The following is a 25980-nucleotide window of genomic DNA, read 5'->3' on the forward strand; positions in this document are numbered from 1 at the left end:
GTATTACTGGGTAATTACCACTGGTAATAAGAAGGTAAATACAGAGGTAGTTACCCGGTAAATCATAGTGTATCACTGGGTAATTACCACTGGTAATAAGAAGGTAAATACAGAGGAATTATCCGGTAAATTATAGCGTATTACCGTGTAATTACCACTGGTAATAAGAAGGTAAATACAGAGGAATTACAGCTGAAGTACTAAGTAAAACCTCCACTATTACCCATCAACTCAACTAAGTAACGGGTAGTTGTAACTGTTTTAGGTTGGTAATAACTCCGATATTGTGTACTTCCTAGGAAATTAGGCGACCAATTCTTAGAAACACCTATTGATTCAAGTTACAATTGTAGTTATCCAAGGTTTATGTTGGTAACAGCCCAAGTTTAATTATGTACCATCTAGAAATTAGCAGAGTACTTTCCAATAAATTACTTTTTCTTAGTTATTATTCATAGCTACACCCATTTAGAAAGGGTTTATTCGATTTACCACTATGGAATTACTTACCTGGTAACAACCTCAGCAGGAGCAGTTTTCCTCTAGTGGCATGGTACATCTTAACTACTGGGTACGAAGCCATTTGTTTCCATGGTATTACCAGGTTTTTACCATATAATTTATAATGGATACATTCCATTGTCCATGCAGTCAACACAAACTTGTACAATGTCCGTTCTGCGACGTTAACAAGTAAAACACGACAATTTACCCAGTAAGTAAGCTGAAACTGTACTGTAAAAGGAAGCCTTGTTTGTTTCCATGGTATTACCAGGTTCATACCATATAATTTGGAATACATTATTCCCTTTTCCATGCAGTCAACACAAACTTGTACCATGTCCGTTCTGCGACGTTACCAAGTAAAACACGACAATTTACCCAGTAAATAAGCTGAAACTGTACTGTCAAAGGAAGCCTTGTTTGTTTCCATGGTATTACCAGGTTCTTACTATATAATTTGTAATACATTATTCTCTTTTCCATGCAGTCAACACAAACTTGTACCATGTACGTTCTACGACGTTACTAAATAAAACATGACAATTTACCCACTAAGTAAGCTGAAACTGTTGTGTAAAAGGAAGCCTTGTTTGTTTCCATGGTATTACCAGGCTCTAATCATATAAGTTATAACTGGTTATTCCATGCAATCAACACAAACTTGCACCATATATGTTCTGCAACGTCGCTCACCAGTAGTTAAGCATTTTAACTGTTGTTATAAAATCCCAAACCACTGTTTATGAAAGGCATATTAAAATTAAACAAAATCAAAGGCTTATCTTTCAAAAGATGCATATCTCAAAAACAGGCACTGAACACTGAAAAGATCTGACAAAAAAAAGAGCCTTCCACATCAACTCAATTTAAATGTTACTGATGTTGTTTTGTTAAAACACATGACAGTGTTATGGCAAGTGACCACAATGAAGACTGCTTCAACCTCTACAATTTGAATAAGTGGCAAATGCCATGCAGCAATCTGCCCATGGGAGCATCTTTGTGGTTATTCGCAATCCAATGAGTCCACTCGGTGAATGAGAGATGGCTCTTTAGTGTCCTCTCTGTGAGGTATCCCTGCAGTCTCCACATCTGGGATTTGTAGGCTGACCAAGGCCTGACCAGGTACCCCCAAATCTCCGCTTCCATACTGTAAAAAATAATCAGAAGACAAGAAAATAAACATTAGGACTGTTGATTAATGAACATTTCTAGAACATGTAAAACTCAAAGATTATTTTGTTTATCAGTTAAGAAAGGATGCTGGTCCTCTGGCCATTGTGTTCGGTCACATTAAAAAGAGAAAAAGGCATAGCCATAAATACAGTTACTAGGACCAACTCGGTATCACGCGATTTCGTGCTCGCACACACAAACGTTAATCTATTGAATCGTGTTCCAGAGCACGATAGTCCGACTTTTTTCGTGCTACACAGAACGAAAGTAAACCAATGCATTCTGAATGGGAGTGTTCTCAGACAATTAACGTGCTCCACAAAACGCTACGAGAGAGAGAGAGAAAGAGGGAGAGGGAGGGACAAAGAGAGAGAGCGAGAGAGAGGCTTCAGAAAGGGTGTGCGCAGATAGTACAGTGCTCCCTAGTTATGTTTATGCCAAAACCACAAATGATATATATATAGGCTATATATATATTGCCTAATTATATATATTGCCTATACATATATATATATATATATATAGGCTATATATATAATTAGGTTATAATTATATTATTTAGCGTGTAATGAGGCAATCTATAGCCAAATTGTCGAAGATGCCCGAGAATCTCCGGAAATATCAGCATGGGAAATCGGCGTATCAGACCCATAAACCTATACAGAAAGACGTCATCTCAAGCGGGAGAGAACATTTGCGGTGCTGGTTTGTGTCACGCAGTGGCGTAACTATCGGTAAGCAGGGTATGCGGGCGCGTACGGGCCCGGGCCAATCAGGGGCCCGCCCGTCGGTCTTCGAAATGTTCCACTTACGATATTCTCAATTGAGAATGCCCGTGCGCAGGGCCGACGGACTACGGGGACTACGGGGACAGTTGTGGGGGGGATTTTTTTTATCCGTCGGCTACGTCTCCGTCGGCCACGCCCCCCCCCCCCCCCCGTCAACAATCGCTCCGTACCCCCCCCCCCCCCCCCGTCAACAATCGCTCCGTACCCGTCCCCGTCCCCGTCCCCGTCCCCGTCAACACCTTGAACATCCTGCATACGGGCCCGTCGTTGCCTTGTTACGCCACTGGTGTCACGTAAGTACAGGGCTCTCAAGTCCCATGCATTCGGCGTGAGACACACGCAATTCAACCCATGCACACGCTCGAACCTGGTCTCACGAAAATACATGAAACTGTCACGTTATTTAATCTATTGAAACGTGATCAGGGACACGTATTTTATGAATTTTGTATTTCAATTGGAAGTATTTGTCGTATCACTAAGCACGACTTCCAAACTAAGGTTCTGCCCGTGAGCGTTCTCCCTAATGTCCCTAAAGGAGCTCCGTACCGATCATTCATTGTTGAAAATTGTCTGTGATAACTAACAAATGACAGCTTTAGGCCACCCGTTTCTACTTAAAATCAGGGGTGGACTGGCCATCTGGCATACCGGGCATCGTCCCGGTGGGCCGTTGACCCAATGTGGGGCGGTCCGGTCCGCTATGTTTTCTTTTTTACTCTCTCTCTAAATTCCCTCCAATTGGGCCGGCCAATGGGCTACAGAGAGCTAGCAGTGTGTTGCCAGCATGGACGCATATTATTGGTCTATGTTTGTCATTGTCAATCAATCATGGGCTGACTGGCTCAGAGAGCCCTGACAGTGCTGTCAATCACAACACAAACCAGGGTGGGCCTGGGCGGGACCTCATGGCATGGGCCGGAGTCGCGGGAGCCGGTACGGAGCTGAAAACGCCCGGGTGGTGCTGAAAAACGGCGACTTAAGCCTCTGGAGATGGAAGTTAAATGTTCAAAATTGACAGACCTATTTGGTGCCGGGGTCCGCACCCCAGCAGGTGCTGCTGCGCCAGGAGACGAGCGAGTGGAGGCATATATGCTAAGTAACGTTAGCCTGGGGCTAGCTAGGCTACATTTTGAGACATGTCCAAAACAAAGTAGAAAACGTTTTTACATTGAATGTGATGTGACCTAATTAACTGCATACTTGTGACAACATATTAGCCCAGAGTTGAAGGGCTGTGACTGTTGGTAGTTGTGGTTGATTTTGTTTAAATAGGCCGAATTGTGATATTATTGGTTATTATTGTTCAGATGATTTGGCTAAGCTAGCTAACAGCTGCTAACGTTAGCAGTCTCTTGTTGCCATAGCAACAGTATACATTGACATGGACTAATGAGCAGTAAATAGAGATGCAGAATCAAGCTGTATTGTAAATACAGATGTGACACTTTGAATTTTAGCACAAAATACAAGTAAACCTATTGGAAATAATTAGTTTAATTTGCAATATTTGCCATTGAATTTATTGTAATCTTTCAATTCATTTATTGTTTACTGAGGTGATGACTATTTCGAGAGGAATGCAATATGTGTATGTTTAAAGGTTTATGTGAAGAAATATACTATATGTGTGATAAAATGACAATTGGTTATTCATAAATGTCTCTTTATATTCTCTGCTACCATCATCTCCTGTCAAACAGGTTTTCCTCACCTGCTAGAAGTTATTCTATGATCTGAATAGATATGCATTCTCATATACACGTGTATGAGAATTTTTTTTTTTTCTCTATTTATGGTTTCATAATGACTGAGTCACCGTTAAAACAAATTGGTTTCAGCTCTAATGCTGTTACTGTCTGTAATATGTTTCTATTTAGATTATTTGTCAGGAGATTTTGTTATTATTGTCCGAGTCTGGTTTTAACTAATGCTGGGTTTACACCAAACGATTTTCACAGTCACAGACTAATAACTGCAAGAGAGGATTTAGCGTTGGATCATGTGTGATATTTAACAAGGGTTTTGTAGTAGATATGGCGGGTGGAGATGCAGCAACCACAGGATGTCTGTTAACTTCCTGTTCGGGTTTCACACCTTTCTTGTCAGCAGCACAAGAAACACAAACTTGAAAAACAAAAAACTGTACTATTATTCGGATATACAGGGTTCTTCCTGTTCGTCTCGTCCCACCCCTAGTGCTAATGATGTAGTGGGCTGGTCTTGAGAGGAAATGCCAGGGCTGAATTTTTCTCCCAGTCCACCCCTGCTTAAAATTGTCTGTGATAACTAACAATATGACAGCTTTTGGCCACCCATTTCTACTTTCACCTTTGATTCTGAGAAATTGTGACAATTCACGGATACATTAAATGCAGGTGCGCTGCTCTGTAGGCAAACCGCATAGGAAAAAAGGGTAGCTGCTTCATCTGTTCTTTTTAGAATTGTATGTCTTGATGTTTATTTTATCTAGCCATCTATTCTCTTGTTTTTGGCTATGTGAATGAAAGTCTGCGTCGATGCCTCGCAAGTCCAGTGTCGCGAGCGGACGTTGCCATGACATCTAGAAATCATACCGTATTTAATGGGTTATCATTAATATTGATGTGTAGGGGTTGATTATAACTCGTGAATAATATTGTTTATAATAATAATAATAAATTCAATTTATATAGCGCCTTTCAAGGTACCCAAGGTCGCTTTACAAGAGGTGTACACAGGGGGGGGGGGGGGGGGGGCAGGTTAAAGGCCATAGGCCTCTAAGAAGAGGTGTGCCTTCAGGAGCTTTTTGAAGGACTCCACTGAAGTGGCACAGCGGATATGGAGGGGGAGTAGATTCCACAGAGTGGGGGCAGAGGCGCAGAAGGCCCTGTCCCCAACGGACAATTCGTTGGCATGGCAGCGCGCACAGTCGCAGCGGCTCGGAGCTCTACCTCTAGTTGCCGGTTTTTAGTGTTTTTCAAGTGTTTTTTTTTGTTTTTTTGTAATGTTTACTTTTTGTACTGTGAGCCTTCCCCTCCAACTGGGAACGAACATAACCTACAGCCGAAATCACATCTTGAATATTCGGGATATAAACTACATTCCACCCCTTCCACCTGCTATACCGGAGGAGCTGCTCCGAACATCGGTGCCTGACTGGTTAACGAGCCGACGCAGCAAGCAGCGCAGACGGAGACGGGAGAGGAAGACAAAGCGGGGCAAGCGGGGCGGCATCCAAGCTAGACTAAGGAGCTCACCGGATAGACCAGCTTTGCCCAGCCTGTTCATAGCGAACGCCCAGTCCATTGTCAACAAGATCGACGAACTCAGACTGAGGCTTCACTCAAACAGGATAAATAGCTGTGCTTTTTAGGGGGCATCCGTGGCATACTGGTGAAGGAGTTGGACTGGTAACTGGAGGGTGGCCAGTTCGAATCCTGAAAAAATCCACGGATGAGGTGCCCTTGAGCAAGGCATCTGAAACCCCCACCTGCTCCCCGCGGCAGCCCACTGCTCCGGTAGTGCCGGTGTGCCCCCATGTGTGTGCCCCCATGTGTGTGCCCCCATGTGTGTGCCCCCATGTGTGTGCCCCCATGTGTGTGGACCTCTGTGTGTGGACCTCTGTGTGTGTATGTGTTTCACCGGCTACCCGGATGGGTCAAAAGCAGAGAAAGAATTTCCCCCTAAAAAGGGATGAATAAAGGACTTAACTTAACTTAACTTCTTCTTTACCGAAACCTGGCTGAATCCGAACATTCCTGACGCTGCTATTGAGCTGGCAGGCCGGACTGTTTACCGAGCGGACCGAACAGCTGACTCCGGTAAGGATAAAGGGGGCGGTGTCTGCATATACGTGTGCAACACAACTGACATTGTAGAGACATTTTGCTCCCCGGATTTGGAGTTTATTACAGTTAAATGCAGACCGTTTTATCTGCCAAGGGAGTTTACAGTGGTGTTCTTAACTGCTGTTTACATACCACCGCAAGCTAACGCTAAACTAGCACTGGCTAGTCTGCATGACGCTATCCAACAGCTGATAAACAACCACCCAGATGGTGTGTTTATAATAGCAGGCGACTTTAACCACGCCAAGCTGAAGACTGTAATGCCAACATTTCACAAGTTGATTGACTTTCCGACCAGAGGCAATAATATCTTGGATCAGGTCTACTGCAACATTGCTAAAGGCTACAAAGCGTCCCCCTCTCCCCATCTGGGCCGATCCGATCACATCAGTCTGCACTTAACACCTGCATACAAACCCCTCATAGCAAGGTCCAAACCAACAGTTCGCACCGTCACTGTCTGGCCAGATGGAGCCATGGACAGGCTACAGGACTGCTTTGAGTATACCGATTGGGACATCTTTAAACAGGCTGCAAATGACAACAACCACATAGACCTCAACACCTACACCTCATCAGTATTGGACTACATCACCTTCTGTGTGTCACCACACAGAAGTCAATACTAACACTCCCCAACCATAAGCCATGGATGAATGGCGCTGTAACTGGTCTGCTGAAGGCCCGGGATGCAGCTTTCCACTCAGGTGATGCAGAGGCCTACAGAACAGCAAGGTCCATTCTGAGGAAGGGCATCAGGGAAGCAAAGCACCACTACACAAAGCGTATCGAGGAGCATTTCAACAGCTCAGACTCTCGACGCGTGTGGCAGGGCATCAGAACCGTGACCGGCTACAACAGCAGCAGCTCCACACACGCTCAAAGTCCATCCCTCCCTGACGACCTGAACTGCTTTTTTGCCAGGTTTGACCACACTGACAACAGTGACAACACGCGGGCACAGCAGGAACCCTCACCACCGGTTCTGACTCTGAGCCCCCACGACGTGAGACCGACCCTGCAGCACATCAACCCCAACAAAGCTACTGGACCTGACGGAGTACCAGGGCGGGTTCTGAAGCACTGTGCAGCGGAGCTGACTGCGGTGCTCACGGACCTGTTTAACACCTCCCTGCTGCAGGCCTCCGTCCCCACATGTCTCAAGACAGCCACAATTATCCCTGTCCCAAAACAATCAGCCATCAGGTCCCTCAATGACTATCGGCCAGTGGCGCTGACACCAGTGGTGATGAAGTGCTTTGAACGTCTGGTACTGGGGCACTTGAAGAACAGCATCCCCCCCTCCTTAGACAACCATCAATTTGCCTACAGGGCAAACAGGTCGACGGAGGACGCAGTGTCACTAGCCCTCCACTCTACCCTGACACACCTTGACCAGCGTGACAGTTATGTGCGGATGCTATTCATAGACTATAGCTCCGCCTTCAATACCATCCCCCCCCATAAACTTGCCACCAAGCTGGACCACCTGGGCCTCAACACACACCTGAGCAGCTGGGTCCTGGACTTCCTCACCGGCCGACCACAGACTGTGCGAATGGGGAGACAGGTCTCCTCCAGCATCACCCTGAACATCGGTGCACCACAGGGTTGTGTGTTGAGCCCCTTCCTCTTCTCCCTCTACACTCTCGACTGCAAACCCACCCACGAGGCCAACACCATGTTTAAATTTGCAGACGACACCATGGTGGTAGGCAGGATCTCAAGCAACAACGAGGCTGCCTACAGGACAGAGGTAGAGAACCTGGTGAGCTGGAGCCGAGAGAACAACCTGATCCTCAACGCAGCAAAAACAAAGGAGATGATCCTGGACTTCAGGAGGAAGACGAAGCCCTTCGTCCATCACCCCATCACCATCGACGGCGAGACAGTGGAGGTTGTGCAGAACATCAGGTACCTCGGGGTCAACATCAGCCACGACCTGACTTGGACCGTCAACACCACCGCGACGGCCAAGAAAGGACTTCAAAGGCTTTACTTCTTGTAAAGCTTGAAGAGGGCATGTCTCCCACAAAAGCTGCTGGTGAGCTTCTACAGGTCAGCCATCGAGTCAGTTCTCAAATACTGCATCACCGCATGGTACTCTGGCTGCACCACAGATAATAGGAAAGCTCTCCAGCGCATCATTAAGACGGCTTAGAGGATCACCGGCACCCAGCTCCTCAGACTGGAGGACATCTACCAGACCCGCTGTACTCGGAGGGTTATGGGCATCCTCAGAGACAGCAAAAACCCTGGACACTGCCTCTTCACTCTCATGCCCTCAGGAAGACGATACAGGACACTGCCCGCCCGCACTACAAGACTGCAGGCAGTTTCTATCATGGAGCTGTGACACTGCTAAACTCCACTCCCCCTCTATTGCCACACTGACACTCCCCATCTCATCTCATACACACATGATTGCACTATTGCACTCCAGGACTTGGACTTTTTAAAACATTTTATTTATATACGTATTTTATTTATATGTGTATATATATATATGTATATATATATGTATGTATGAGTGTGTATGTGTATGTGTGTATATATATTGCTGATACTGATTTATTTATTTATTTATTCATTTTTTATTTATTTTATTTATAGAACTGTGCAACTGGAGGAGGACTGCTCCAAACAAAATTTCATTGTCTTGTACAATGACAATAAAGATTATTCTATTCTATTCTATTCCAAAGGTCTTGAGTCTGGTGCGGGGGGTTTCCAGCTGGTCCTTAGCAGAGGACCTGAGGGACCGCAGGGGGGTGTAGGGATGGAGGAGCTCAGAGAGGTAACGGGGGGCCAGAGCATGCAGGGACTTGTAGGTGAGTAGGAGGATTTTAAACTTGATCCGGGACTTAACAGGTAACCAGTGGAGTTGCATCAGGATGGGGGTGATGTGCTGCCAGGGCTTAGTGCCAGTTAAAACCCTGGCAGCTGAGTTCTGAAGATATTGCAGTCGGTCCAAGGTTTTGGAGGGGAGACCTGTGAGGATGGAATTACAATAGTCCAGACGGGTGGAGATGAAGCAGTGGATGAGTGTTTCAGTGACTGAGTCTGAGAGTGAGGGTCGGAGTCTTGCAATGTTTCTCAGATGGAAGAATGCAGATTTTGTGGTGTTGTTGATATGATATATACCACGGTCTGGGGGAATACTCGTATTCTGATTGGCTGCAGGGCGTGCATTAACTCCTGATATAGGCCTACAGACACCTGCTAAGTAGTTCCAGTCAGTGTTTAGATTCTCTGCCCGAGCCCGAGCCCGACGCGGGCCGGGTCGGGCCGATATTTCCCACCACTATCCTCGGGCCGGGCCTTTGATCGAGCGTTTTTATTTTTATTTTATCATTGGTTTATTGGCCTAATCTGAGGAGAAATCTATGCCATAAACAGAAATATTATATGCCTTTATTAAACGGGTCTTCTCAATGCCGTGGAACACTCCATTCACTTGCATGGGTAGTAGTCCCGTGACTTGTCAACCCCAGCGTCTTCCGTTGCTAAGCGACTTCACCGTCTTTGCAGACAAATTATTTCTCTGCTGATCAACACTACGAATGGCCAAAAGACTTGTATGCCCCCCCCCCCCTTAAATAAATACTATGGCAGAATTATTATTATTATTCTCATTCAACTTGAACATGTGTTTTTACAGTAGAGTGGTGGAGGGATGACGTATGTTGGCCAACCCGGAAGTGAGCGTCGCCCTGGGTTCCCATGACAAAAAGCCAACGGGTTTTTCCATTGGATTTTGGATTATTGCAGAAAAATGTGCATCTTTGAAGCACCTCCTCAAAAACTGAAAATAAATAAATAAAAATAACCGTGCTCCAAAGAACGAAATGTAAACCAATGCATTCTGAATGGGAGTGTTTCTCTGATTTTTCCATGCTACACAGAACGAAATGTAAACCCATGCAAATAAAGACTTCATGGTCATAATAGTTTAAATATCATTAATCTCCTGAGTGTGTAGGATGGTATTCTATTTTTTTCAACGGGGCTGCATCCAGTCACTGGACCGTCATGGTTGCTATGGTGGTTGCTATCGACCGCCCCCCTCTCCTTACATGGCTCTAAAAACCACGCGGCAAAGGAACTGCAGTCAATTGTCTTGTTTTTGTCATAAACTAGGGTCAGATGGTTAAAAAATAGACAGATATTCCAAGGTATCCTTAAAAGGCAGCTTGGATGTTTTTATTTTCTGCAGTTTAGACTTCTTCTATAACCTTTTTTTGAAAGCAAAACACAAATTCTCGGATATGTCGTTCACGGGGCCCCGGGAAATGTGTGCAAACATTTTAGCATCCCTAGCTATCTCGAAAAGGCCGGAAAAGGGGCGTGACCTCCAACAGTACAGTAAATGTACATAAGACAGAGGTTAGTTTCTAGTCCCCATTTTTTGTGGGATGGAGGTGTACATTTGTGGCTTAAGGTGTGTAGACAAAGCTGGCCTGTGGCCACGTTTTTGAAGTCTGGGGTCAAAAGGAGCCGGCACCACGCCGCTTATGAGATAACAAAAAGTTAATGTGTGTTTCTCTCATAACTTTTTGTCATTATTAAAGAGAGGCCTGATTCTCAGATATGCATGTTGGATGGCTAGGGTGTAGATCTGGGAAGAACTTCAGGCCAAAATCTTGCAAGCGAGCCGCTGGGTGAGGTGCAACGAGATGGAGCACTTGCTGAGTCATTTCCTGTAGGGCTGGAGCCACATGTTGAAGCGTATGCGTCCTTTGAGACCCCCTTTGATATATAAGAGACCCCAAGGTGACTCAGTCACCTATTGCATCACTTCCTTTAGGGCTTCGGCCTCCTAATTGATCATTGTAGTAGGCTATAATCGAATGCCCTCTTTCATATATATGATAACTCCACCACTGGGTCGTGGCAACAATTCTCCAAATCCATATGGGGAGGGGGAGGGGATGCTTGTGGACAGTAGGGGTGTACACTAGACATAAATAGGAAGCAAACACAGGAGAATATAAATGGACACATAACAAATAACCCTGCCTCGTTAAATAAATGAGCTTGGTGTTTTGCTTTCAAAAATAGGTTATAGAAGAAGTCTAAACAGCAGAAAATAAAAACATCCAAGCTGCCTTTTAATGATACCTTGGAATATCTGTCAATTTTTTAACCATCGGACCCTAGTTTACGACAAAAACAACACAATTGACGGCAGCTCCTTTGCCGCGTGGTTTTTAGAGCCACGTAAGTATTAGAGGGGGCGGTCGATAGCAACCACCATAGCAACCATGACGGTCAAGTGACTGGATGCAGCCCCGTTGAAAAAAATAGAACACCACCCCACACTCAGCATGGAAAAATCGGAGAAACGCTCCCATTCAGAATGTATTGGTTTACATTTCGTTCATTGGAGCACGGTTATTTTTATTTATTTATTTATTTTCAGTTTTTGAGGAGGTGCTTCAAAGCAATAATCCAAATCCAATGGAAAAACCAGTTGGCTTTTTGTCAAGGGAACCCAGGGCGACGCTCACTTCCGGGTTGGCCAACATACGTAATCCCTCCACCACTCTATACTGTAAAAACTCATGTTCAAGTTGAAGATAATGCATGAATTTATTCTTTATTCTGCCATAGTAACACGGTAAATAAATGGCAAAAAATAGGCTAAGAACGAATTCGGATTTACGATATGTTCAATAAAACGTAATCACGGACAAAATACTTTTTTTAGACAAAAGTAATTGAGAATGCCGAATAGTCTTAATTTTGATGAGAAAGGTTTGCTCTGTCAGTTGTCAAAAAAAGCGGACGGACGTGGTCTCTATAGGAACGACCTCAGCTACCCAACACTAATCAAAAAAACGATTGTTTCTCTCAATCAAAGCACAAAACAGGACAACTGATGCCCATAGCCTTAACCCATACATGATGTTGTGCAATTAACAAGGACACGTTGGTGTAGTTATGTTGAGGAATGTCACAGATCTCACTGTAAAATCGCCGTTAATGTGCAGCCATCCGGTCTTCCGTTAGCCAATGGGATGAATGCTTATAGCTTCATATATCTCCGTGGAGGGATTACATTGCAATGAGTGGAAAATCCCCTGCGTCGAAAAAAAGAAGCACATGGTCCTCCGTTAGCCAATGGGATGAATGCTCATAGCTTCATATATTGCCGTGGAGGGGTTACATTGTAATGAGTGGGAAACCCCCTGCGTCGAAAAAAGAAGCACAAGGTCCTCCGTTAGCCAATGGGATGAATGCTCATAGCGTCTCGGGGCAGCCATCGGGTCCCCCGTGAAGGGGTTACATTGTAACGAGTTGAAAACCCAATGCGTCGAAAAAGAAGCACAAGGGTACCCTTTCGCATCAGAAACTGAAGCCAAAGTCACTGACCGTTCGTCAAAAATCGACGCGCTCGGAGTGAGAATGTGTTGACCAGTGCATCCAGCGACATGCCCCCCACTACCTTAAACAATCCGTTTTTCCTCTCTCTTAAACTCTGTAGCACTTTGAGATTTCTGAATGTAAAGTGCTCTACAAATTAAATATATTATTATTTATTATTATATTAAGATACTCATTCGCCATTAACTAGGTGCTTATTAATATGCCTATTAGTAACATACTGGCCCTTTATTAGTAATTATTAGACATGTATTAATACCTTATTCTGTATAAATTTATTTTACCCTTACTACTCCATTAATTATGATTTCACCCAATATAACCTCCTAATTATTGTTTGATTACTGTAAATAAAGCCGTTATTGGATATGAGTAACGATGCTAATAACCAAGGCATCATTGGGGCCTTGTAAAGGGGCAATAGCACAAGAACAGTCATTCACTCTTTATTACTTTGAATTAGTATAGTTTATTCTTATGGAATACAATGCAAAACTACAAGTGGTAATTATTATTACCTGTATTAACTATTAATTAAGTCTTGGTAACTCAAAATATGTTCCCTATCTAAAGTGGGGTCTTGTTCATATTTAACTCACAAGTACATTGACCCTTATTAACCCAAACATGTTCCCTATTCTAAAGTTTCAACTTCTTCACATTTCGTTAAGTCATTACAGCATACAAGTAGTTAGAAGACAGCCAATTTATCACAAATGCTAGTTTATTTATTTTGAATAGCAAACAGTATAGCCATACAGAAAAGACTCAAAATTGCATTCAGGTTAGTGCACTGAATTATATTCTTATTCTCTATACTCATACTTTGTATGGTGACTGCATACGGTTAAATGTATTATTATTATTATACTTTCTAATAATGTGCCAGTATATTACTAATAGGCATATTAATAAGCACCTAGTTAATGGTGAATGTACTGGTCTGGGTGGATCTGAGCAGCAATCCCACTATCCAGTTCTATTGATATGAATAACTCCAAGAAGCATGGCAGGGCTCCAGACTAACTTTTTGTATTGGTTGCATCGGTGCGCCAAACTTTTTTTTTTTAGGTGCACCACCACAAAATGTAGGTCTACAGCCGCAAAATGCGGCTGTAGACAATCACACACTCCTTGATAATAATAATAATAATAATAAATGAAATTTATATAGCGCTTAATATGGTACTCTAAGACGCTTCTGATAGAGACGTCTGTGTCGCCGTCAATAATGAAGGATAATTATGTGGCGTTTCCGACGTCCGCAGCTGTCTTTTGCTTTAAGGCAGGGGTGCCCAAATTCTTCCCTCTGGAGGGCCAAAATTTAATCGGGGGGAGGCTCGTGGGCCAAAATTGTAATTTTTCAGTATATTAGGTTAAATATGGGTATAAATAGCATGCGTGTGCAAAATCAACACTATCACAAGGTAATTTTGAAAAATGAATGACAATGTTTATTGTGCTTCACATTAATGTTCAAAAAATAATAAATAAATCATAAAATCTATCTTCTTTAAATTAGAAAAATAATTGAAGCACCATGAAATATTTGAAGACAGACATGGAACATTACTAGGCCTTGGGCCTGTATCTTCAAATACAAAGATTTTTTTTTAGTGCAATAAAAGTAACACAGAACAATAACACAGGACAGAAACAAAGTAACACAGGACAGAGCAGAACATACTCCGACACATTGGAGGTCCAGGCCTATACATTATGATTTGAAGTAGGCCTATCAGTGGGAGACATGAAGCCTGTCCTTGGTTTTTACAAGTCTCTTAATATCAGGCTCCAGCTGACTAACTGACAGAGTGAGAATGTTATGAAGGTGAGAGTCAGATAAAGCATTTCTCAGTTTGGACTTATTAAGATTCATCAGGCTGAATGCCTGCTCACAGACATAGGTACTTCCAAAGAGGGAGAACATCACCTGTGCATGTTTGCGGATCTTGCCATATCTGTGTGCAGGAACAGATTTGTAAAAGTCCTGTAAAGAAAGCTCTCTAAACCGGCAACGGAGGTCTGAATCAGACTGAAGCTCCAAAAGTTCCATTTGAAGCTCCTCACTGACTGCATCCACATTTACAGAAAAGGGTTGGGCAAACAGCTCAAATGCTGTTTCGTTTCCACGAAAATCCTCAAAGCGATGGTCAAACTCCACCACAAGATCGCTGAGAATGTTGCAGTATTTTGGTGTGTCTTCCTCCATCAACCCAACTTCTCTGAGGCTGGGAAAATGTGCCAAATTTCCTAAATGTACAGACACAAAGACAAAAGTAGCAATGTAAGATGCAAGGTTGTTCATTTGATTTTCAATTAAATACCAAACATCAATCAAATGAGAAAAAAACTTGTTTTTTTGTGTTTATGGCTGCAGTACAAAAAACAAATGTGTTATTGGATTTAATGCCTATATTTAAATAGAAAATGTATTCTCCACACACAATGTATGTAACAAATATAATAACATGCTGGTTATAGTGATCAATAACCAGCCTACTACATTGTTTTGTGTTCAATAACATATTCAAGTTAGATCTCACCTGTTAAGAGATGTCTGCTAAGCAACTGGAGCTTTTGCTTGAAGGCTCTGACATGGTCGTACAGCTGAGTGATTATCTGGTCTCTCCCTTGAAGCTGAAGATTGAGGATATTCAGCAGCTCTGTGATGTCCACAAGAAAGGCCAGATCTGCAATCAAGTGCTTGTCCGAGGGCACTTGGATGCTGTTCTCCTTTGTGGCTTGAAACACCCTGATTTCCTCACGCAGCTCAAAGAAACGTCGCAAAACTTTCCCGCGGCTCAGCCACCGCACCTCCTGGTGGTACAATACATCACCATACTGGGCATCCATCTCATCAACAACAGCTTTGAACTGACGGTGTGAGAGCGCCTTTGAGCGAATATTATTGACAATGCCAACAACATCCTGCATCACGTTCTTTAGGCCGATATTCTTAGCGCACAGTTGCTCCTGATGCAAAATGCAATGATATTTAAAAATCGAGCCACCACACTCACGGACTTTGTCCGACACAAGTGCAGTTAGACCTGCTCTCTTACCGACCATGGCCGGGGCTCCATCAGTCGTGATGCCAGATAGGTTTTCCCACTTCAAACCATTCTTGTCCATAACTTGCTCCACTGCCTTAAAAATATCGATACCTCTTGTCGTCCCTTTCAGTGTTTCAAGGCCCGCTAGTTCTTGGCACACTTCAAAGTCCTCATTGACGCCTCGCAAAAACACCAGCCACTGTGCTGAGTCCGATATGTCGGTGCTTTCATCGCATGCGATGGAGAAGGCAGAAAACCGACCTGCTCTTTGGGCTATCTGGCCCCGAACGTCTTCGGCCATGTCCTCAACGCGGCGGGTCACCGTGTTCCGTGACAGGCTTATTTGAGAAAAAGCCCGCTTCTGAGTTGGACACACAGCTTCAGCAGCAACTGTCAGACACTCTTTTACAAAATCACCCGCAGCAAAAGCGTGTCCACTTCTGACAATGATGTTGCTAATGCGATAACTTGCAAGGGTGGCATTTTCTTGTGCAGTGGATGGCTGAAGTAAAGTTTGCTGCTGTGTTTCTAGCTTCATTAGCAAGTTTGCCGCCTTTACCTTTCGGTCCTCGCCTGTGTATTTTGCGAACTGGTGAGAATGCATAGTTTCATAGTGACGACGAATGTTGTACTCCTTTAAAACAGCGACCTTCTGCTTACATACCAGGCATATTGCGTTGGAATCGACCTCGGTAAATAAATAATCATGTTCCCAACATTTTTTGAATTTGCGTTTGTCTGTGTGCCACTGCCGCTCCATCCTTGCGTCTCACTTACTCGCTGTCACGTGACTTCGGATTGGAGCGCAAGAGGATAGGAGCTCAACAGCGCCACCCTACCATCAATGTATCACAATGTTATTCTATGGTCAGGAATGGAAGTGCACCAATCAATAATATTCAATGAGTGCGAGCGCTGATGGTGGAAAACAATAATATATACAGTGGGTAAGGCGCGGGCAGGGGCGGACTGGCCATCGGGAATACCGGGGACATCCCCGGTGGGCCGATGGCCGAAAATATAAATCCAACGGCCCATCACTATTCTGTACCGGCCCACGCCCATCATCGCATCAGCCCTTCAATGGTTAAAACAGCGGCACAAGCGTAATGTTCTCCAAGAGCTATACCTATCAAATTGCACTGACTGTTTTTATACTGCTACTCGCAATCGGTCTTCACACTCATGGTGACTATTTTTCGATTTTTTTTTAAGTGTCTTTTAATATGTGTTTTACAGACTTCGGAAGTCAAAAGTAAGAAAACATCTCCACCTTATTGATAAACACCTCTAAATTGGTTCTTACACAGCCGAAGTGTAGAGAATTTGGATTTGCATACATACACGCAACGCGGCACCCAGTTCTACGCATGCGCACAACCCATGAGGCCCAGCTCTTCGTTGCCTCTTCCAAACTCTTGTTTTAGGTGTTATTAAATATCACTCACTCTAGCTTATATTATATTTTATTTATTTTGTGCCCTTTCCTTTTATTGTTTATTTATAGCACATTGGGTTGCATAAAAAAATGAAAAAAGTTGCCTTTCCTTGCCTTGCGTCATTCTCTAGCAGACAGACGACGTTGTTTTTGAGAGTGCGAGAGCATGCCGTCGGCACCAAAACGAAAAGGTGGAGCTGAAAAGCTAAGAGATAAAAAGAAAAAATGTCTGGAGAAAGGTGCCTCAAAACATTAAAAAATATCAAATTTCTTTGGAAAACCACCGACTGGTGACAGTGAAAAGGTAAGATGTGGCGTTGACGTTGCCAAATGTGAGCTTTCTATTCGCAGATGAGGTAACGTTCCCTACAGCTAGCCTTGCATATATAGACCGTTATGATCTGGTAAAATAAGCAAGCTGGTGTTGTTGTCAACATCTAGATTATCTATTTTAACATGTTAGCCGTAGTCACTGGCTTACAATTGATGAGCAAGCTATCCATGGTGGTAGTTGTAAATAGGGCAATCTTATAATTTCTATTAACCTGTGACAAATAAGTTAACCAGCTAGTTTGTTATGCTAAAATCTAAAATTATAAATAATGTTTATATGTTATCTAGATTGTTAATATGTTATGGAGAGGCGTTGACTTGGCCAAGTATAGCATGCATTTCACAACATATTAAACAAAATGTTAATATGTTATCTAGATTGATGATTCAGCTGCTGGATGCAGCAGCCAGGGGCATGAGAGCCAAGATAAGAGCCAGGGTACAACGTACACCGTAAGTAACACTTTAATATACCAAGTACAAAAATTTTGTATTTCAATTGAGCAGATGTATTAAGATAAAGTCAGATTAACGAGTTATTAACGACGCTGCAAACCCATTTTAACGACGTCAATGTTTTTCTCACGAGATTAACGTTCCTTTTGGTCTCGCAAACTGTAGTTTTTTTTTACATGCTGTTGCAACGACTGTTAACCTTAGAAAAACTACATCACCACTCCGCATACAGCTAGACCGGAAGCAAAACAATAGGCATGCCGTTTGGGCTTTTTTTATGCGCAAATGAAGCGAGCTTCACTATTGTTTGAAAATGTCAACAGGCTTGTCTACTTTCTATTGGTAACCTAACTGTTAAGGTTCATTGTTTCTTAAATAAGAGGCCTGACTGCGATGTTCACAGCAAACTTGAAAAAAAGAAATTATTAAGCCATGGTTTGACTGCACTATAGGCTGAGTCTTTGTGAAATGTGCACTTTATAATTATATTTTGTAGCGCCCTGTTTGGCAATGTTGTTTTTCAATAAAATAAAACATTTGCATAAAGCAAGCCAATCCACTTTTCCATGTTGATAAGAGCATTACAATAATAGGGACATTCAAAAATTACGATTAATTGTGTTTAAATATTTTAATAGTTTGACTCATTTCAAGTATATTTATCTAATACACATTGAGTGTACTAACCAATAGTGGAAAGTTAATTATAAAAAAGTATTCTTAGTACACTTAAATGTAATGTTCTTAAGTGTAGTTTGCTGATAGTGTTGTGTCAATGGTTTAACATACTAACATGATAAACCCTATTTACCACTCACGTAGGCTGAAGATGACAGTGATAGGGATATCAGCCAGGATGACAGAGAAAGTCAAGGCCAAGAGGATAGGGATAGCAGCCAGGATGACAGAGAAAGTCAAGGCCAAGAGGATAGGGATAGCAGCCAGGATGACAGAGAAAGTCAAGGCCAAGAGGACAGGGATAGCAGCCACGATGATAGAGAAAGTCGAGGCCAAGATGACAGGGATGATCAAGGGCAAGAAGACACAGAAAGTGAAGGCAAAGAATTTGATTATTTCACCAGGCCGAAGTCAGACACATTTGACCACTTCTTCCGTTTTCACCCCCAGCAGAAGGCAGACAAGGCTGTAGTGCAGAGACCTTTTTTTTGTAAAGACGGCACAAACAGAAAATGGCTTTCATACAGTCAAGAAAAAGAAGCCCTCTTCTGTTCCCTTTGTCTCGCCTTTGCTAATCACACAGAAAGCAGCACGTTCATCACTGGCATGTCCAACCTCACACACATACACCAGAGAGTTGAAGAGCATGAGAAGAGCCAACTACACAGAGGTTGCGCTGAGGCATATTTTCTCAGATCTTCAAGAAGCACGATCCAGGACCTTTTCATGGGACCTCAGATGTCACTTCACAGAGAGCAAGTCCGCAGAAGGCGACAAGTGTTGGAGCGCATTATAGATGTAATAAAGCTCATCGGCAAAAGAGGTTTGAGCTACAGAGGCAGGCAGAAAGAGGCAGCATACACACTGGATGACGACACTATTGACCATGGTAACTTTTTGGAAATAACAGTTTTACTGGGAAAATATGATGTTTGTCTCAAGGAACACCTCACTCTCTGCATCGAAAAGAGCAAGAAGATTCACCAGTCTGGTTCAACAAAAGGTAGAGGTGCCCTTGTCACTCTCCTATCCAAAACGACCATTGACTACATCATCACCACCATTCAACGCCTCATGAAAAGTGCTGAAGTCCGGAAATCTGGAATGTACTCGGTCCAGATCGACACCACACAGGACATCACAGCCCATGATCAGTGCTCTGTTGTCATACGGTATGTGACAGACACTGTTCATGAGCGACTAGTTGCTGTGACCAGATGTGAGGCTTCCACTGGGCAGTACTTTGCCCAACTTGTGAATGGCGTGCTGGTGGCCATGGATCTGGATGTGAAGCAGTGTATTGGGAATTCCACCGATGGGGCCTCCAATATGCAAGGCCAATATAAAGGCTTCTCTGCACTGCTCTCTGAAAAGTGCCCAACACAAATCCATGTGTGGTGCTATTCACACATATTAAATCTTGTGCTGACAGACACAACACAGTGTGTGCTGGCAAGTGGCTCTCTTTTTTCTCTTATGAACCACATCGCTGTCTTCTTCAGAGAGTCCTACCAGAGGATGAACATCTGGGAAAAGGAGAGCAAAGACCCAAGACGCAGACGTCTCACCTCTATAGGAGAAACCCGCTGGTTGTCCAAAGATGCTGCTCTGACGAAGGTGTTTGGCTCTTTTGGAAAGCCAGACGGGGCCCTGTATTTTGATGTCCTTGACACCCTCTCAGCCATTCAAGATGGAGAGACCATCAATGCCACGGCGAGAGTAAATGCCCAGGGATACATCGGCCAGCTTCTAAAGTATGAAACTATACTAACAGCTCAGATCTTCCTGCGAATTTTCCAGGTCACTTCACCAGTTTCAAAATATCTTCAAACCAGTGGAATGGACATCCTGACAGCTCATCGGATGGTTGCGACTGCAGAAGCAGAGCTGAAAGAAATGACCAGAGATTTTCAGAGCATCAAGACAGCAGCCGACAAATTCATCCAGTGGGCCAACAATAAAATTGGGGAGGAGAGTGAGGAGACTGAGCTGGAGGTGGAGACCACTCTGCCACAGAAACGGGGAAGAAGGAAAAAATCGATGCCTGGAGAGAGGTCCCGAGATGAGGCTGTGACAGATGCCGAAGCATCATACAAGATTGAGGTTCACAATCGAATAATGGACACAGTCGCAGGAAGCATGCACCAACGTTTCCTCAAGAATGGCACTTGGTATGCTGATCTGGCACTTCTGGACCCAAAAAACTTCAGCCAGGTTATATCCTACGGCGAAAGTTTCCCAGAGGCAGCACTTCAAGAGCTAAGCAAATGTTTGCTGCCATTTGATGACAGAGCAACAGAGGCAGAGTTACAGAGCGAACTCAAAAGTCTGGCACGACAATGGGATAGGCTGAAGTCATCAGTATTTGATGAATACACAACAAAGACAACAGAACCCGGGCCAGAGGATGCTGAAGATGAGGCAGAGATAGTGTACAAAAAGTGCTCATCTTGCAAGGACTGTCCAATCTGTTGCTACCGAGTTCTGAAACAGTACAACCTCCTGACAGATGCATACCACATCATAGGCCTTGCATACAGGTTCCTGCTTACCCTCTCTGTCACACAGGTAGCATGTGAGCGAAGCTTTTCAACCCTGAAATACATAAAAAACAGGCTCAGGAGCTCACTCTCTCAACAGCACCTGGAGGCTTTTATGTTGATGGCTACTCAAACAGATGTTTTGCAGATGCTGGACAGTGACAAAATCATTGACGGTGTTGCAGAAAAGAGTGAGCTGCTGCAAAAACTACTCATGTAGTGGGCTTATAATAAAACTGTTATAGTATGGAGTATACTCATATTGTTTTTTATATCTATATATATATATATATTTATTTATAACCATATATATATATTTATTTATTTATGACCTTAAAGAACCTGGGCTGACAGAGTTAGTTTAGGTTCTGTTATGCAACTTACTGTTTTGTTATGCACCTTCAGCACCCCTACACACACAAACAATCACACACCCAGCATGCAACACTACTGATACCACTGATGTTCACACCCCATCGTATGTTCTGTTCTGTTCATTTCTAATATATTGTTCATACAAATTCTACCCACTGATTCCAGTTTCTTTATTGTGTGGTCTTTCTCTGCTGACATTCATTCCTTAAGGCTTTGTAGTTATACTTGTATAACCATCTGATACTAGCAAAGAGTTAAGCATATTCATCTAGCAAACTATACCTACCTTGGAGTGTTACAATAGCCAATAATCATTTTATTCCATGTGTCCATCCAGGCAAATTGGTGGATCCAAATGTTATTAAAAAACAAACATACATATATGATGTAATTTCTTTGTAATCATCCAAAATAATGTTAAGTGTATGGGTATTTTTCCCAGAAGGCCACTGACTGTTCGATACGCGCGATCCATTGAGTGGGCAACGCGGCGTGTACTTAGTGGGCCGCGCGCCGTGTATTGAGTGGGCCGGTCTGACAGAAACTCCCGGGCCACTTTTTTCCCCCAGTCCGCCCCTGGGCGCGGGCCAAATAAAATCAGTCGCGGGCCAAGTTTGGCCCGCGGGCCCCAAATGGGGCTGCCCTGCTTTAAGGAGTCGGCTATTACCCCAATGAATTGTGCACATGCCATGTCATTGCATTGTTGTTCCGTTCTTTGTCGTACCTCAGTCAGGGAAATTGTTTCAAACAGTCCTGTCTGAAAGCATACATTTTTGGCATTTTAATTTGAGTCTCGGGGCCGGGATACATCTCAGACTCGGTTGTCTCATCTGGTTCCGTGTCTGATGTCATCGCCAAAGGACCGGGGCTTGAGGGCTCTGTGTCTTGTGTAACACCTTTTTGGATTAGCAGATTAAGAATTCTTTATGCAACAATATTCTGGGCCAGATTACTAGGTTTGACTACTGGAGCAAGATGGATAATTAATGAGACAACACAGTTTAGTTTGACGACTTATTATTCAAAAGTTGTTTCTTTAAAAAGTACAAAACAAACATAACCTTATACTTTATAAATCCCATAAATCCCATAAACGACATAACCTTGGGCCCAAGTAGGAAATAAAAGAGAATAAAAGAAAATGTAACCCAGGATTGTAATTGTCTCTTGTGTGTGGTGATTGTTCCGTGTTGGATTCTCGCACGATGTGCGGAATAGCAGTGGCCGTGCAGATCCAAACCACTCAGTCGATAACTCACAACCGGTCCAAAGAATTTAAAATGTTCATCTCAGTGGATCCTGGTTCAATGGTAGCTCGCCGTCTTTGGACGGGATCGGTCAGTGTGGAATCAATCAAGCGTCAAAAGGAAAAACCTGACCTGTATAACACAGTCAGAATAATATTCAAAAACCTGCATTCAAATTACTCATTCAACACAGTCAGAATAGATCTATACATTTAAATCTACATTCAAAGGTCCTCGTTATACATGTTGCATGAAACTCTTTACCCTTGCAAACATTCATAAACCCACAAGAGAAACCAAAATATCAATGAGGCATTTCTCTTACCAAAGGTTAAATAACTTGCTACGGCCCTCCCGCAGCATCAAAACGGCGCCCGCGTGGCAGTGCGAGACAACAAACGGTAAAGAAGGGAAATCCCTCTATTTAGTACATCCAGAGAATGTCTAATATGAGGAGAATGGGCACTCGCTGGTTAGTTCCGGTTTTCTGGACTGGTTGCAGTAATAATCTCTGTCCACGCGGGGCGCTCGCAGGTGAGTCCAGAATGAATGGGGTTTTATCCTCAGAATCCACTTTTCTCACAATGTAATTTTTTGTCAAGTAATTTGAAAGTTGCGTTCAAAAGGAGGGGCTAAGATAATAAACTCAGCTGAATATTGCATTTTTTTAAGGTCATGTATCTGTTCTAAAAAGGCGTTAAAAACATGCGATGACGTCACACATTGTCATACTGTCAGAGGTACTGCTTTACGGCAGTTTCTGAAGCACTTCGGCACTTCCGCATTTCCCTTTTCCCGCAACAATAACACCAGCTGTTGGAAGTAAGGCTTTTTTTTGCTTAATACACTAGTTAGAGTTTTAGTGAGCTAATGTAAAAAAAAGAAATCCGCAAATGTTTTACATATGTATGTTACTTACAGAGAGTGTTTTTTTTAATCCTCACTAGTGCCGATGATAAAGCTTTTTTTTTAGCAACGATTATGAGCCATTTCTTTCTCCTGAAATAGAAACCTGGATTAGAATCATAATTTTAAGACTGCATCAATTTAGTTTACATCAGTAAACAATCTCCTAGAGAGCAGTGTTCTGTTGTACTCCTCCTCATGCCTCTTCCTTTCTTGATCTCTACAGTTGGACCTTGATGCTGTGACAACGGACAAGTCTTCTTCCTCTGTCCTTTTTCCCTGCCTCTGTTCAGTATGTTCAGTGTTGTTAAATCATTTCTCTTTTTTTTTATTAGTTACTATACTACTATACTATACCATATTTCTCATTTAACAAACATGTGTAGCTTATAATGTGTTGCAGGGCAGAGCAATTATATTCAATTGCTTAAAACAAACCCATCTGTAAAGATCAGTGAATGCATAGAAATCAAGTGGTGTAGATGGTTTTCCCTCTGTGCAAGGTCATTAGCCCAAGTCCTACAAAAAAATAACGACTGTAATAGCAGATGTTGAAGTTGTTAAATCGTTAACTAACAATTTGTATGGAACAATCGGTTGAGGTAAGTTAAGTGCTTGAGTCTCGACACTTTAGAGAATGTCTTGCGCGCAACTTGAATAAGCCATGTGCGATTTTACCCGGGCTCCAGCGCAACTTTCCGTACCAGGTGCAGCCTCAGGTAGCCTAGGACCATTCATACAGGAGCAAGCAAGAACGTTACCTTTTTCTGTCCTTGGGAAACGAAAAGACGGACAATCCGTTTCCACTGTTAGTGCAGTTTATCATTGCACATTTACGAGGCATTTCTTTTTTAAACTATCTTTATTTTCGTAAAATAGACAATGACAGAGGTGGTCATGTTGTACCTACCATGTATATAACACATTGAACATTGAACACAAGAAATGGAAGAAATTCCATTCATGCCCATGTACTTTCACCATACATACTATCTAAAAAATAAAAGGGCCTGCAGGAAAATATAAATACAGTACGCAAAAATTTACTTCGACGGAAAGTCGAAGTTAACACAATGTTTCTGATTGTGCTTCAGCTTCAGATGCCGTCAAGAGGGGTCTCTGGTCGTAATCAGTCGCAAGTCCGTCCCTGACCAATCAGCATTCATTAGCAGAATGCTAGCGTGTACGGCCAACAACGGCCCAAACTGTAAGAAATCGAAAGGACATAAGTACTCATTCATTTGACTTTTGAACTATAATCTATATTGAACTTGCGGAATCTATAATAAAATTTGCCATATTTCAACGACAAGCAGGTGAAAGAGACATATTTAGCCGTCTAGCCCCATAGACTCCCATTAAATCTGGACTCGCCCGCGATCACCCCCAGTGGATGTCTGATGGAACTACAACCAAGATCGGTACAATGGGGCGTATAGGAAGTGCCCAGGCTCTTCGTAGACGGGCTCTGGTACATCACACAGTTCAATAAAATAACCATCAATAGACTTTGAAATGTACAAAGCCTCTTTAACATCAATATAACCTATATTTCTCTGTGCAGATCTAGTAAACTACGTTGTGTAGAAACCGCATTCCTTACAGACCCTCACATAGACAGGCTTAATTAGCGGCACTAGTCGTTAGCATATGTTTAGCTTCACACGTTCATGAGTCGGACCACGGTTAAACTCACCGAAAGTATTTTCACAAGAGAACTGCGTCGCTCTGACGGTTCTCTGACGGTTCATCTGTTTGTATCTGCGTTCGGTTATCTGACTAAAGAAATAGCACACTGGCTTGTTGTGGCTCGGAGCATGAACACATGCATTCCTCTCCGTCTCATCTCCCTACGTGCGCAACTCACGGCACTCTCACGCGACCAACTCCTCCAGCAAACAACAGTTCACACTTCAAAATAAAAGTAACTTATATTGAACTTTAATCGAAAACCAACGTAACGTAACCTCATACACCTCATACACCTTACAACATTTTAACCAAGTATATGCCTTCAAAAGCCCTCAAATGAATGCTTTAGTAGCCCTTATATTGACAGGGTTACACCCTCCCCTTGTGATGGGAGGCACGTCCCTGTGCCCCATTTATTTGGCTGTTTTGTTATTGGGGAAACAAGAGGAGTGAGGTTTTGATCATCAATGAATGTATCGACAGCACTCAATGACTTTACTAATGCCGTGCTGAGACCCTGGAAAAGTGACTGAACCACTTCCATTATTGGATTTCCAAACTCATAATGCAGTCT

General features: G+C 43.1%; 1 protein-coding gene and 1 long non-coding RNA gene across 2 annotated transcripts; one reads left to right on the forward strand and one right to left on the reverse strand.

Moving 5' to 3' along the window:
• The first annotated feature begins 3076 nt into the window (after positions 1 to 3076).
• LOC132456318 (uncharacterized) lies at positions 3077 to 4128 on the forward strand. Its single transcript, XR_009525427.1, has 2 exons — positions 3077 to 3356; positions 3469 to 4128. It is a non-coding gene; the product is annotated as an uncharacterized LOC132456318 (long non-coding RNA).
• A 10104-nt stretch (positions 4129 to 14232) lies between these two features.
• LOC132456319 (general transcription factor II-I repeat domain-containing protein 2-like) lies at positions 14233 to 16695 on the reverse strand. Its single transcript, XM_060050660.1, has 2 exons — positions 15232 to 16695; positions 14233 to 14938 (listed from the first exon to the last, which is right to left on the reverse strand). Exons 1-2 carry the CDS (start codon positions 16499 to 16501, stop codon positions 14424 to 14426), a joined length of 1785 nt encoding a protein of 594 aa, XP_059906643.1. The 5' UTR covers positions 16502 to 16695; the 3' UTR covers positions 14233 to 14423.
• Positions 16696 to 25980: the final 9285 nt, after the last annotated feature.

Source organism: Gadus macrocephalus, chromosome 4, assembly GCF_031168955.1.
Source record: "Gadus macrocephalus chromosome 4, ASM3116895v1".
In the NCBI taxonomy this organism is placed as follows: Eukaryota; Metazoa; Chordata; class Actinopteri; order Gadiformes; family Gadidae; genus Gadus; species Gadus macrocephalus.

Coding starts and splice junctions, on each gene's coding strand:
- LOC132456319 (XM_060050660.1), bottom strand. CDS start 16,501: ATGGAGCGGCAGTGGCACACAGACAAACGCAAATTCAAAAAATGTTGG. Junction 14,939..15,231: donor TAGCAGACATCTCTTAACAG/GTGAGATCTAAC, acceptor CTGTACATTTAG/GAAATTTGGCACATTTTCCC.